The sequence below is a fragment of the Diceros bicornis genome, chromosome 2 (assembly GCF_020826845.1).
Source record: "Diceros bicornis minor isolate mBicDic1 chromosome 2, mDicBic1.mat.cur, whole genome shotgun sequence".
Taxonomy (NCBI): Eukaryota; Metazoa; Chordata; class Mammalia; order Perissodactyla; family Rhinocerotidae; genus Diceros; species Diceros bicornis.
The window spans coordinates 84,739,254-84,754,012 of NC_080741.1; the positions used below are offsets into that span (position 1 = coordinate 84,739,254).

General features: G+C 46.1%; 1 protein-coding gene across 4 annotated transcripts in view; it reads left to right on the plus strand.

Moving 5' to 3' along the window:
• Nucleotides 1-14,759, plus strand: part of SYN2 (synapsin II) — a 296,790-nt gene that overhangs the window by 167,633 nt on the left and 114,398 nt on the right. For 2 of the 4 annotated variants that reach the window (XM_058565302.1, XM_058565310.1), the window contains exon 11: nt 9,562-9,622. In XM_058565302.1, the coding sequence (XP_058421285.1) occupies nt 9,562-9,622 (61 nt within the window). Of the gene's footprint in view, nt 1-9,561; nt 9,623-13,641; nt 13,892-14,759 lie in introns of all 4 variants that reach the window. The other 2 variants (XM_058565297.1, XM_058565298.1) reach the window with 2 other exon arrangements.

A 14,759-nucleotide genomic window follows, 5' to 3' on the forward strand; every position in this document is an offset into this window, starting at 1 on the left:
TAAGTTTCTGCATAGCACTTGCTGTCAGCTGAGATCATTCTCATCTGTTTATTTCTTTGTCTCTTTCCCTAGAATGTAAGCTCCTCGAGGGTAGGGACTTGTTCACTGCTGTATCTCTAGGTCTAGCAGAGTAGCTAGCATGTAGTAGCCATTGAATCCATCATGGGTATACTAAGAAGGAGTGGATGAGAGTGGTCTGCCCAGGTGCAGTCAGTCATTGGGAGAAAAATTAAACAATAATAACAAACTAAGTCTGTCTGCTTTTTGTTATCACCATATGATAGCAATTCTATACAAATGACAGTGATAAAATACTCTTCCTACTCAGACAAACCACCCCCTCCTCCCAGGAGGAGGTGAAATGCCATTGCAATGCGTATTTGTTGAAAAAGTTCCCAGTTGGAATGTCTTTAACAGCCTTAGCAGCATGTCAGAGTTGGTGTCAGGATCCTGTGAACGATTTTGGTAGCATGCAAGTGGAAGGGATGTAAACCAAGGAACATTACCTGGGTTCCAATGAAGACTTGGCATGGTGAACTGAGCCTTTAGGTGCTGATACTAAGTCACATTCCATTCCTCACAGTCAAGCCTCTCTTGCTGGCCTCTTTCTTCTGTGGCTCAGGCAGCTCAGGCTGAAAGAGCTTCTGGCCTGAGTCACAAGCCTTAGGAGCTGCTTCTTGCCCAGTATTCCAGGTCAAGACCAGGATAAGCTTATGACTAGCCATTTGTCTGCCTTTCTCTCTTCTCTCTCTCTTTCCTTGCCTACAGCTCCACCATTAGAGCTTTCATTTCTTTGATTCTAGAAGAGCACCTAAAGGAGGCAGGAAGGAGGTGAGTAGAGGGCACACCTTCTCTTCTTGTCAGCCAGCTCCCCTAGCCTGAGAAGGATTAGTTATAGAAAACAAAGAGCAAAGTCATGGGGGTGGGCCCAGGCTAACTGCTATGCCCAGTTCAAAGGAATAGGGGCAGGGATATAAGAGGCACTAAATATGTCACTGAAAGCAAGGAGGTGAGTGGCAAAGCCTTTTCTGGTTGAGCTTGGCCTCAGCCTGGTTGGACTACCAGCTTTGGGGCTGCCCTGCAAGTTGGTCAGGGCAAGTGACCCTCTACTCCATGGGTTCTGAAGTGCTTTAGAGAGACTGTTCTCAAGGTGGCAGTGACACCTGGTGGCCAGTGATGGCCAAAGCCCCTAGGCTATACACTCATGAAACCTCCTCCTTGTATGCCCTGCTCTCCCAACCCCCCTCACATTCACTGACCCTTGGGGTCTGTCATCTGTGATCTGAGCTGGGCCTTACATCCTGGGGCTCTGGAAAGGTGTGCTGCTGCACTGAGACTCCAGGGAACCAGGGTGAGAACTTCAGTTGGACAAAGCTTTCAGGTCATGCCAGTAGAGGTGACATCCTGGTGCTCTCCTTCATGTAGCTAATCTTTTTTCATTTCCTATTACACTGCATCCACTCTTTTTATTTTCCCATAAAATCTTCCAGAGCCAAAGGGCTGAATTGCTAATGTAGGGGTTTTAGACACCGATGGGCTTTTTATTTGGCTTGTGAATTAGACCCATGAGGAGTGATTCTAAGACTCAGCCTTTGGAAGCATTAATGCACATATGGTGTCCAGGAGGAAGATGAGCCTCTTCCCTTACCCTGAGCTGATCAAACCACACTTCCAATGTTGCTTCCAGTCTGAGGGTTACAGTAGAACAAGGACAAACTCTAACTGGAATGTACTCAGGAAGAGAAAGTAGGAGGTATTTGGCAAATCTATTCTATGAGTACAAGTTAAAGAAGCTGCAGTTGAATAGCAATAGTCTCAAAGAGTCCGTGACTTAATATCTTCAGCTCTCTGATAGCTGTCATGGGATAGAACTGGTGCCAAAGGCAAACCTGCTGGAAGACAGGAATAAACTCTCTGTCCTGAGAGAGGAAATGGCTGCTCTGGAAAAGTGGTGTGTGGCTGCCACATCATTGCTGGTGTTCAGGCAGGGCCAGGATGAGCCACTTGTCAGACGTTGTAAAAGGGTGGGCTGGGGGCTAGGGCTGTTGGAGCAGGTAACTTAAAATCTCTTTCCAGATCTGAAATGCTATGATCCAGGCTATGTGCTAACCACAGACCTGGGAAAGGCAGTGATGCGAGTTCAGAACTGAAGGACTAAGGCCTAATAACCTCTGGCCTCTGGTGGGACATTCTGCCAGTCCTTTTTTACTGGCTCTCTGGTCTAAAGAGATACTCAAAACATTTCCATCCAGGTCTTTCCAGCTACAAAGGCCCCAAAAGATGAATTCTCTTGAGTGCAAGGAGACCAAGACTGAGAAGGAGTTTCATTGGAGTCAAAAGGGCCATGCAGCTGGGGAGGGTACACAACTCAGATACCAAACATGGGACTATGAGAGCTTCATTTAGCTTAGAAGAAGTAAATTTAGGACAAATGAAAGGCCTTCCTGCTTCCCACAGCAGGATTGGCTTTAGGGAATTTGTTCCCCAGTGAGTATAAGCTGAAAATGTGAGATTTGAGGCAGGTTCAGATGAAGTCACTAGTGACCAGATCCGTCAACAGACTATTAAGGGAAACTGACTATTTTGGGGCTGTCTTAACTTTTAAGGGACATCTTTAATCACTTGAAGCTGACATTCTGACCTCGGGTGACCTGGCCCTCAGTGCCCCCATAGGTCTCATGGATTGCCCCTATGGGACATTTCTTGTGTCCTTAGGAAATCACTGATTATGGGAGGGCTCCAATCCAGGAGATGAGCTCTGCCCTCAGAGCAGTAATTCCCCTCACAAAAGAAGGAGGAGGAGCTCATGTTTGGGCACCTTTTATAACCTTTCAGAGGAAGGAAGGTGGGTGCTGGTGACTGCAGGGGTGATCTCAGAAAGATCCCAAGGTGCCTGAAAGTATGCTGTCCCCTTTGCTCTGACTGAACCTACAACCTCCTGATCACATTCCTTTCTGCTGCCTCATTCCCCCCAGGGTCCTAGACCCGGGGAGCAGGGCCTGGGGGAGCTGATCAGAATAGTTCTGTGGCGTGTCCAGCAAGGAGGTTGGCCTGGCCTCTTTCCTGAGGCCAGACCCTGAGACCCTTTCCCAATTTCCTGTCTCAGATATGCTGAGCAAGCACAGGCTTTCCTCTTTGGTGGGGGTAGCTGGACTCAAGCCAACAGCTCTCAAGAATTGAGTCACTCAATGTCTTTCCTTCCTCAGCTTTCCATCCTGCTGGGACCTCAGATAGGCGCTTCTCTCTCCCAGCTTGTCTGCTGAAAGCCACAGTATGACAAATTAAAGGTGACTTTGACAAAAACCCACAAACCCTCATCCATGGGCTTGGTTCTCTCCCAGACCAGTGATTTCCTTTCTGGTCACCTCAAGAGCTAATATTTACTGTTTCTGAAGTGACTTTTCTGCATCTTCAGGGACCTTGCTGGAACAAGTCAGTGGACTTGGTGTAACATAGCCTAGAATCTGCCCCCCACCCCCACTGAACTACTATGCACCAGGTGACAGGGAAGCCACCTAACAATATCTTCTCCATTGATACATGAAATCCTACTGTTAGAGTTTCATTCCTTTGGATTGATATTTATTATTAGTTAAATAATAGTAATGATGCTCACTTATTATTACTTTGCTTAGCACTTCACAGTTTACAAAGCACAGCTGTTATTTTGAGCCTAACAACTCTTATGTGAGATGGTTTAAGCTGGTATTTCTATTTCTGTTTTATATATCAGTGAAGAGAATGCAAATGACTTGTCCAAGATCACACAGCTTATAAGCAGGAGAGCCAGATCTTCTGATCCCCAGTTCAGAGAATGCCCTATAATGCCATGGACTGTACCCTTTTAATGCTCCCACCAGCACACAGGGAATCGTAAGAATGAAGAGACCTGGGCCTTTGTGACCCTACGTAAGGGAAACTCTTGCTGTCTTCCTCCTGACAACCGAGTTCTAAACTTACCAACCTGAAGGAGTCTCTGAGCTTCACCAGCTCTCTCCTGCCTCTCTGCCTTCTCTGATCACTAAAGCCCAGTGGATTCAGCATAACAGGATACCAGCACAGTCAGCTTTGATGAAGGGCAGCAGCACATTCCCCTTGGCAAGCTCCTCAAAGCCTGTGCCTGCAGGACACCTCTCCTCAGGCCCAATAGCCATGGGGTCTTTCTGGGCTCAAGTCTCTGCAGCTAAGAAGGGCTTGTCTTATATCTCAGACACATAGAAAAACTGAAAAAATGCATGAAAGAATTCATGGAAGCCCAGAGCCAGAAGAGCCTGTAGAAGTTATATGCCTGCAACTACCTGAGCCCCCTCTACAGCATATCTGACAAGAGTTCGTCCAGACCCTGCTTACACACCTCTAATGCCGGGAGGCTCACTACTACCCAGGCTAGCTCTTGATCTTGATCAGATTTACAAATGACTAATTTTGATCTTCTAGCCAGTCCTGGGTGCTTCCACAGTTACCTCACTTAATCCTTACAATTGGCTTGTTCGGGGAAACTGAGACTCAGAGATTAAGTAACTTGACCAAAGTCACATGAGGAGAGATGTCATTTCCACAGTTCTCATCATCCTATCTGCCCCGTGTACCCATTTTATTCCACCAGTGTCCCTCTTAAAAGAGGTGCCCAGAACTGATTACAGTGCTCTCTCCTGAGACTTAACAGCCAAAAGAGCAATGGACCTGTGACCTCCCCTTGTTGAGATACTGATGTACCTCTAGCTGCATCAAACTTTTGGCAGCAGCATTACAAACTGACACCCTCTGAGCCTGTTGTCATTCTGTAAGCCCAGGATTGTTTGGAGTATTTTCCTTATGCGGCAATAAAGCCATTTATTCCCCTTCTTTTTTGTGTGCAGCTGGGCACAAGCATTAGACCTCACATTCTTACCTGTTTGAGTCAACCTAGCTTCCTGAGGGAAACTTTGTAACTCAGTCTGGCCATGAGTTCCTGCTGCAGGCTGGCTGCAGGCCAGACTTCGGCAGTGACGCCAGAGTGGTCAGACTTCTGTGGAATTCGGCATCCCAGGCAGCTCTTGGTGACTGGAGACAGATCCCGTGGTAGCCAAACCCCGCAGGGAATAGGCTCTTAGCCCCAGCAGACAGAAGACTTGTGGGCAGAGCCAGAGAGTCTCAGCCTGGCAAGGGACAGTCCTAGGGGACTCTTCTCCTGCCTCCTATAGCCCCTGGGAAGTCTTCAGTCCACTTCCCAGGGGCTATAGGAGCCCCTGGGTGGAGCCAGGGACAGGAGAAGCTCTCTAGGCGCCAGACAACGGTGCCCAAGGCACATTCCCAGGCTCCAGCTCAAAGGGCTGCCTCTGAGAGCTCTTCCCCTGAAGCTTTTGGAAGGGACCTTTTGGGCTCGGTTCATCTTTGGGTGTCTCATTTGTATATTTCTGAGGCTGAGGAGAGCCAGGGCCAACCTACATGGTATAATTACCCCTGTCAGCTCATGCTGTGAGTGTCCCATTAGAATTCTATCATTAGAGCTTAATCTGTGGGATTTTTAAAGTTTTTCTGGGAATCATAAATTCTCAGGGTTGGAAGGAATTGTAGTGTTCATCTAATCTAATGTTTAATGAAGGAATGTTTTCTACAGTATCTTTGTCAGGTAATTCTCTAGCCTCTGCTTAAATACACTCACCTCCCAAGACAGCCTCTTCCACTGTTTTTACTATGAAAAGTTCTTCCTATATGTGAAAGTCTACCTTTCTGGAGCTTTTGCCCATTGGCCCTGGTTCAGCCCTTGTGCTCTATGGTCTTCCATAACCATCTCTGAAAATAACAATTCTCTGGGAGGAGAACATCTTGACTATTAGTTCTTGACCAATGTCTGAGGTGATTCATTGGCAGTTGTCAGTTGTACAGGGTGAGGTCCTGGAGAAAGGGACTGGCAAGAGCCTGTCTAGTGGCTCCACCAACTGTATGAATTTTGCTGTCTTTCATCTGAGTATCCCTCTGAGGCAGTGAGGCCGTGACGCTGATGGCTTGTCAGGGAGCCCAGAGGAGGCTATACCATCACAGCTGAATAAAGTTCTCCGAAGACCAAGAGTGGGAGCACACTGCAGGGGGTCTTCTATCATGGGAGTGAGACTTAGGAAAAGGCCTCGTCAATATCACCATCACCATCATCTGGTGTATCTTATTTAGCACCTACTAGGGCCGGGTGCTTATAGATATCTCACTTGATGGATGGATGGATGGATGGATGGATGGATGGATGGATGGATGGATGGATGGATAGATAGATAATCTCACTTTATATCATAGAAAACTTTTGAGGAAAGGCAGGTGCAGAGTGGTGAATAACTTGCCCAAGGTCGCAGAATTAGTAAGTGGCAGATTTAGATTTAACCCAAGGTCTTCCTAACCCAAGAGCCCAAATTCCTCAGTCACTCTGCTGCCCAACCTTAAAGACTTGCTATTGGAGACCTATGTGGCAGTGTGTGTGTGTGCTGCTGCCCAACCTTAAAGACTTGCTATTGGAAACCTATGTGGCAGTGTGTGTGTGTGTGTGTGTGTGTTCGGGGGTGGGGATGATGCCCAGCCCAGTCTGAGCATGTCAGGAACCCAGGTAAAAAGGCAACTCCGGTATCCTGTGTGCCCATTACCAAACACTATATTCTGGCCCCAGACTTCTTTTCCAGTTGGCAATCAGGTCAAGAGAAAGAAGAGATCACAGTGGGAAAGAACTCTTGGGCCTGAAGTTGTCCCTAACTTGGCTGGGTTGGTCAGTCTTGATGGAAGCAATTTCTACTTCTTTGAGGCTTATTTCAACTTGACCTTCTGCACCTGATATACAGGCACGTATAGCAGGCCTCAAGTTTAATTCCCTAACCTGAGCATTTTCAAGCTGCTTACCAGAGTTGATACCAAATACAATATGGTTTAATATCTATGGTTTAACAAGATTTTTCTCTTAAAAGACTTATATTCTACTCCATTTTGAATTTTCATTGTTTTTGTTGCATGTTCATTTATTTAACAAGCATTTATTAAAGACCTCTTATGTGCTCAGCCCTGTGCTTGATGATGTTGGTAAAATGATGATAGTCTTGAATTTTCCAAAATATTCTTTATTCTAACTATTTTAACTTTTTTATAAATAGTTCCCATATCAGGCCATATATCCCAATTTTTCTTTGAAAAAAATGGGCACTGTATGTGTTAGGAATTCATGAGAAGATGAAGACACATAGTTTATGCCCTCAAGGATCTGGCAGTCTTCTTAGAAGCATTATCTCAGTCTTTAGGATAATAAGACAGTGCTGCAAATGCCCTCCTTCAGTACTTTGAGTCTACTAAGTGCTATTATATGATTCAGAGAGGAGATCACAATTGAAAGGGGCAGTTAGAAGGGAAGATTTCATGGATGGGTTAGAACTTGACTTAGATCTACAGGATGTGTTGGATTGGATTGCTAGAAAAGGAGAAAAGGTATTCCTGGAGGGTACTCAGCATAAACAATGGAGTGGCCTAGACTAGAGAATAAACAGTGAGGAGTCAGGCCTGAAAGGAGCAGATGTGTGGAGGACATAAGGAAGAGAGAAGGCTAGAAGGGTCGATTCCCAGCCATGCTGAAGCGAGTTTCTGATGTCAGCCTGAAGAATGTGGATGTCATCCTGTAGGCAATAGGAAGAGAAAGTGAGCATTATGCTGCCTGGGCTCCCATCTCAGCTGCGTTAGCTGCCACTGTATGAGTTTGGGCAAATTACCAGACTTAGTCTGGCCTCAGTTTCCTTACCTAAAAATTAGACAGGTTGATAATAGTGTCTACCTCGTAGAGCTGTTGTGAAGTTTAAGGAAAACACTGCGTAAAAATGTCCATCATGTTACCTGGCACATATATAGTGTTAGTTATAAATTATTTAGAGCAATTAGGGAAGCAGTTTAGGAGGATAATAGGTAGCCATGGAGAAGATCGATTAGAAAGAGAAGAGACTAAAGAATTATGAGACTATTCTCCTGAAATTAACATTATATTGTATGTCAACTATACTTCTATAAAAAAAAAAAAAGTATTTGGAGACTATTCTAGTAGTCTAAACAAGAAGTTATATAGGCCTGACCAGAGTTGGTCAAGAGAAGATGGTGAATCTTAAATGCCAAGAGGGAAAACATGATAGGTCTTAATGTCTGACTAGATGGCATGGTCTCTAGCTGGCTTATTGGGTGTGGATAATTCAGTGCCAGGGCTCAGACCAAGACCCATGCGAGTTCTTGGAAGAAGGGGAAAGGAAGTGTTGGTGTTCTTGCTGTGATCTGTGAAAGGCTGGGGATTATAGATAGAGTGGGCACCCTCTGATGTGGTGACACTAAGGACATTTCAAAGGCCCCCTGCCTCCTACTATCTGAAATCCTCTTAGTAGAACAGTTTTAGGCAATGCTGTTATAAAAAGACCACGATCCTGGAAACGGTAACACTTCTGCTGTCCTGGTAGTGGGGCTGAAAATGGGCCGTATGAGGCAGGAAGGGAGATAGATGGCCAGAATCAGAGGCCCATGGGAAATGGGGAACAGGAGGAGAAACAGTTTTAATGTGGGAGTAAGGCTTGGGGGGGCATGTCACAAGGGGAGAAAAGCACTAAAAGAGGAAGTGGGAGAATGCTGAAGACATACTTTAGCCCATTGTAAAGCCTTGCCTCGGAAGCTCCCTCTTTGACATCGCCATCGGCACACTTGGCAGCCCTTAGGCTTTGTAGAGCATTTCCCCTGCGCTGAATTCAAGCTCCAAATGCTCACTGCCTTTAATACAAATGTTAGACAAACTGAAGTCACATGATCTTTGATCCTGTCAGGGCATAATCAGAATCATAGCTGGAAGGAGAGGAAGCATGGGAGTGGAGCCATGTTGTTCGGTAAAATGTAATTATGCTGTTTGAGAGGGGAAAACAGCTTGGCCTTGAGTGCTTTTGCAAACATTAACATCTTACTCCTTCCCTGCGGGTAAGGAAGATTCTGGGAAACAAACGACTGCTCCTCCTTCAAGTCCCTCCCTGTGGGAGTTCCTGCCCAGCCCAGAGTGGATCTGACCCTTGATTCAGCCTCAGAGCTGATCCCACCCCAGAGTTACCTCCACACAAGAGGTGAGCCAAGTCTAGGCAAGTCACCTTGTCCAGCCCCATGGGCTCTCCAGCCCCTGGTGTTGCCTAAAGCCCAATCAGCCCTCTGGAGTTTTGTGTTGATCCTTCCTTCAGGAAGCCAGGCCTGTGAGTACGAGGGAGTGCTGGACATCAGGCAGCGCCCAGAGAAGAAACCAGATGCTGTTAGAAGACTCAAAGCTTCTAGAAAGAATAAGTCTAAAAGGGAGTGATATGAAAAAAGGGGTTGAGGAGGTCTGAGACACTGCCTATCAGAGTGGTTCTAAGCTCCAGACTGCCTACACCTATGCCCCAGCAACACCCCAGAAGCTAAGGCATTTCTGGAAATAGCAGAAGCCTCTGGGCCAAATCCCACTGGATCCCACTGAATCCCACTGCAACCGTGCCACAGAGGCATAGGGTCTTTCTTTGGAATCTGCTCGGGGTTTGTTTTTATCTCTTTTGCATTTTTGTCTTCCAGAGTGGAACACTTAAGGATCCGGACTCCGGCAAGACCCCACCTCAGCGGCCAGCCCCCCAAGGTTGTTTACAGTATATTCTCGACTGTAATGGCATTGCAGTAGGGCCAAAACAAGTCCAAGCTTCTTAAAGTGATTCGTAATTAATTTTTCAAAGGAGAAATTTTAAGCCAAAAACAAACAAGGAAAGAAAGGAAACCGGGGAGGGGAGCAACAGACCCTCCCATTGGTGCCGTTTCTGCGTTCTTTCAATGCTGACTGGACTGTGTTTTTCCTATGCAGTGTCAGCTCCTCTGTCTGGTTGTTTACCTGTTCCTGTTCGTGCTTGTAATGCTCACTTACGTTTCTCTGTATAACTTGTGATTCCAGGGCTGTTTGTCAACAGTGTACAGAAGAATTGTGCCTCTCCCAAGTCCAGTGTGACTCTATCTTCTGGGTGGTTTGATAGTATTTTTTAAAGTATTACATAATGTGGGGTGAAATAGAACTGGGGGGTGGACAGGAGAGAAACAAAGACCACAAAAATAAAACCCAACTCCTCTCCTCCTCCAGGCTCAGATTAAACCGCCTCCCACCCCCTGCTTACCTCCATGAGTGTGCTTGGGATCTTTGATGAACTGTGCTTTTTGCTTCCTTTCTGCATGACTAGGGTAAATAGATAGGAGTTTAAGAGATATTCAAGGTCTAATTTCCATAGCTTCATCCATTGAATCTGAAGGCATCCACCTTTTTCTCCATTTGCTAAAATTTGGTGCAGTTTGAGTTTATGTGAATAGGCTGGCTGTGCCTGTAGAACTCTTGTGTTTTTAGTCATGACATGAAATATAAAGAACAAGTTATTTTCAGGAATGTTTTCTATATTTTACATCCCAGTGTACCCTTCTTTTTTGTTATTAACTAATTAGCTATGAAATTAGACAAAAAAATGGGGCCGCTGATGTGCAATATCAAAGTGAACTTGTGAGTATTTTCTGTGTGTTGATCTCAGTCCCCCTAAGTTGTTTCTTCTTTGTTGCTATTTCTGAATTGGCCATATGTGTGCTTCTGTGAAACTGAGGCTGCTTCGTGTTCCCCAAAGCTTGACCTATGTATAGAGATGATTCTTTAGCAATTTTGGTCATAGAATACAGGGAGCTACTGCAAGTCTGGGAGGGATTCGACCATTCTGCTCTTGGCCTCTCCTGAGGCATCATAACATGAGACCAAATCAAAAATGTCCCTTTTCACTTGAGTGGGTACACTGCCTACAGAACTCTGAGGTGGACTCCTGCTTTAGTTCTCAGCTATTACTAGAGCCCTCTGGAGTCCAGAGAATGAAGAGCTTTATCTTTCCTGAGATGAACTGTCTCAGATTTTAGCTTGTTTGTGTTTTGGACAGAGGTTCCACAGCCGCGGCTCTTGAAGAACCTTCTTCACCAGTTTGTCCTCTTTCCTCCACAAGCAGCTCCCGGGCAGGTGATGAGGCAGTTAATTAAACCAGGCCTCATCTTGCAATCTCCTGGCCAGGCTGGGAATGGGCACCAGTGGCCTCCTCTAGCACCGTGGTGCATGGGAGTTCATGCCAGCAGTTTACCTTTTAGAAGAAACGCTTCTAGCTCTACTTTTACATTCCTTCTCACTTCTATACTTACATGTCACTGTTCTGGATTACCAGGTCTGAGGAATAAAATATTGGTGGTATGTTACATGATGTATATGTCAAGGGGTACCTGTCCTGGTTTCTCCATTGGTTGCTGGCAAATTCTGAGGCCACAGGGAAATGCATTGAGTGTGACTGTTCTTGTCTGTGATCCTTCCCTTAGATGATGATGGTAGTCAATCTGTTGTAAATATATACATATATGCATTTATGCACTTCCAGATGGGTTGCATAAGAATCAGGTCCTTAAATACCTCCCAATCTGATGAAATGATAGAAAGGAATAAAGCAACATTTCCCAGAATGGAGGAATACATTTTATTTATTTACTTTTAAATTTTTTTGTCCAAGTGGTGAGCTGATGGTGGTGTTGCTTCTCTGCATGTTATCAGTGTGAATATCCAGGTGCTTTTCATGTGACATTTGTGAGCCACAAATACAAAGTTGCCATTTGAATTCAGTCAGGCTCCAGGATGGTGTCAGCCAAGGTCTCTCAGGTGGGGGAGAAACTGATTGGGGCTCCCACTGTCAAATGCAAGCAGACAGCATAACCTGACTGTCATGTGCCCTCAGGCAGCATGCTAAGGGACAACTCTGTGGCCTGGGGGACATCCATGTCACAGTATAGCATTGCCGTTCAGGTGTTTTGTACCCATTTCTTTTCTGATGTTGTCCCTTTTTTTGTACCAATCCAGCTGGGAGAACTTCAGCCAATGCTGGAAGTGTGATTGAAGTACCACTCTTTTGTGACTCTCTTGTACAGCTTAATGTGCAATAAAGGAAAAGTTATATCTGTCTTCAGTGTTAAGTTGTAAAGTTTCTGGCTGTTCAAGTATCTCTGTACAGGTGGGAAAGCATTCAGGTTTCTGGTACAAGAGGCTGAGCTATCAACCTGTAGTACTTTACAAGAAAATGCTAATATAAATGATGCCAAACTTTGGAAAAGGCAAAAACTGGCTAACTATAATCTGCTAATCTAGCACCTTCATTAGTTATCTGATTTGAACTTGGAACTTCTTAAACATGCAAAATTCCATTTATTTATTCATTTATGTATTTATGTGTAACTAACCCTGGTATTAATAGGTAATTGATGATAAAGTGGAGCCCATGCCATGTACTGGGGAAATGGGCTGACAGTCATGGATGCACAGTGGTATAGACATACAATTCTGCCTCTCCAGAGGGCACATGTGTTCTGGTGTTTCTAGAAAACTAAATTACAACACAACCCTTAGCTGCTCTTGAGTTTCTATAAGCCCACTCCTTCCAGCGGGCCCGTGGATGTGGACTCCGGTATTGAGACTGAGAAATTGGATCTCCCAGGCCAATTATGCATCACTTCCACTAGTCAGTATGTGCTGATGGGGACATCTTTTGACTTCTGAGTGTAGGAACCCTCCTCAGCAAAATCTGAGCAATCTGGTACTACACTTACTGCCTGTCAACCCCAGAGGAAGAATGGCCTTTTTTCTCTTCAGGCCACCTGATGGTTTTCTGTCTTATGCTGGGAGAAAGGCATCCTGATCCTTGTTAGGGGGCTTTTCTTGGCCAGATGGTGCCCACAACATCCCCAGGGGAGAATGGGGCTTGGATTTCTGGAGAATTTCATCACACATACCTGAGAGGGACTGAAGCCCCTGAGGATGATACTAAGAGGCAAAAGAGTGCCTGGAAACAAAAGATTCATCCTGATCATGGGCATGAGTTAATGCTAAAATGAAGCCCTGGTGAGGCAGGGTGTGGCAGTCAGACACTGCAGGCTTGGAGCAGGACAAAGCCAGCTCCATAAAAACAGTGTAAATCAGTGATCTTTGATGAGCATAAAGCACAGAATACTTTTTGAAGAACTTTCTCATCCATTATCCTCTTTGAAACACTACCATCTTGAAAGATAACTAGACTAGGACTTAACTTTTTAACAATTTTATGGTTAGAAACACTGAGGCACAGAGAAGTTTGCTGACTTGCTCAGGGAGTCACTGATAGACTATATCTTGGGTTTTCTGATTCCCAGACCAGTGCTCTTTCTACCGCCCTGTACTGCGTCTGCTGTGTGGAACTTGAGACCTCCTAGTAAACCATGGGGCGGATTGGTCTGTACCTGAGGAAACTCTGGGGAAGAGGGGTGAGGTCCCTCTGGTCTGGGGGGCCTTCTGTAAGAGACCTCACCTATGATGGCAGGCACTCATCCCATGTTTTCTTCCCTGTGCTCCTAATTTCTGCTGTGACTGAGGTGCTGTGTCTCTGAGGAGGAGCAAGTAGTGGCGTTGTGTGAGGGTGACCAGGGACTTGCTCTGGAGCCCTTCAGAGCCTCCAGTGGCTTTTGTAATAGAGCTTATCCTTTCAGTAATTAACTAACCACACCCTTTGAGATGTAGATTCTAATAAGGAAACCCTTTGATATGGTTAAATTATGAAGTTTTTCTTGTACTGAACCTAGGGGGCCCTGGGCAACCCCAAGGAATGCAACCCCCAGGCAAGGTGCTGCCTCCACGCCGGCTCCCCCCTGGACCATCACTGCCACCTTCCTCCTCTTCCTCCTCCTCCTCTTCTTCCTCCTTCTCGGCTCCTCAGCTGCTGGGCGGCCCCACCACCCACGGAGATGCACCCTCCAGCAGCAGCTCCCTGGCAGAGGCCCAGCCACCCCCGGCTGCTCCACCACAGAAGCCCCAGCCTCACCCACAGCTCAAGTAAGAGACAACTCAGCAGCTCCTTCCCCTCCCCTCTTCCTGCCCCTCCTCGCAGGCCTTGGGCTCCAGAGCTGCTAGAAAGCACCTTCAATCTGGCCGCCTCCTCCAGATATTTTTGTGGGGTTTTTTGTGGGGGAGGGTTGGTTTGGGGTGGGTTTTTTTTTTTTTTTTTGGTTGGGGGCATGGTTGGGGTTGATTGGGGAGGGTAGGAAAGAGGGAAGTGAAAGTCTAAGGTCTAGCTAGAAGCGCAAACCCTCCTCTTTCTTCCTGGGGAGTGGCAATAAGGCAGAGTTACTCCCCCCTCTCCTATTCTTGTACTTAAGGTGGTGGTTGTTGTTTTAATCCTGTCTCCTACTCTTTTTTCCATTCCTTTTCTCTGTGTGTGTGTCTCTCTCTCTAAAAAGATTTTTTTTTAAATCTTCTTTCCTGCCTCTGACTCACAGTTTAGAGTATGCAATCAGCAAGCCTGCCCAGAAGGAAAAGGGGGAAGTAGTTAAATCCATTTCAACTTTTTACCTTCAGTTTTGTCAGAAGGAGGTCCGTTTCTGGTGTGGGCATCATAGGAGTGGCCAGATAGAGATGCTCAGGAACTCCATCCTCTTGGGTTCCCTCATTCCCAGCAGTAACTCTGGAAGCTCCCATCACACTGTCTGCTTCAGAGGAAAGAAACGAGGGCCCCTAGAAAACGGTGTCACTGTGCTTGGGAGGAACAGCTCCTGGTATGGATGGTGGTCAGTTCCACCCTCTCCCCCAGAAGCAGAGATACCTCTGTCATCACTGTCAGCACAGACAGCTGTGGCCTTGGGGGAATGGGAGTGATCCATCAGTGCTTCTCAGAGTAATGTTGAGTGATTCTCAGAGAATCTTC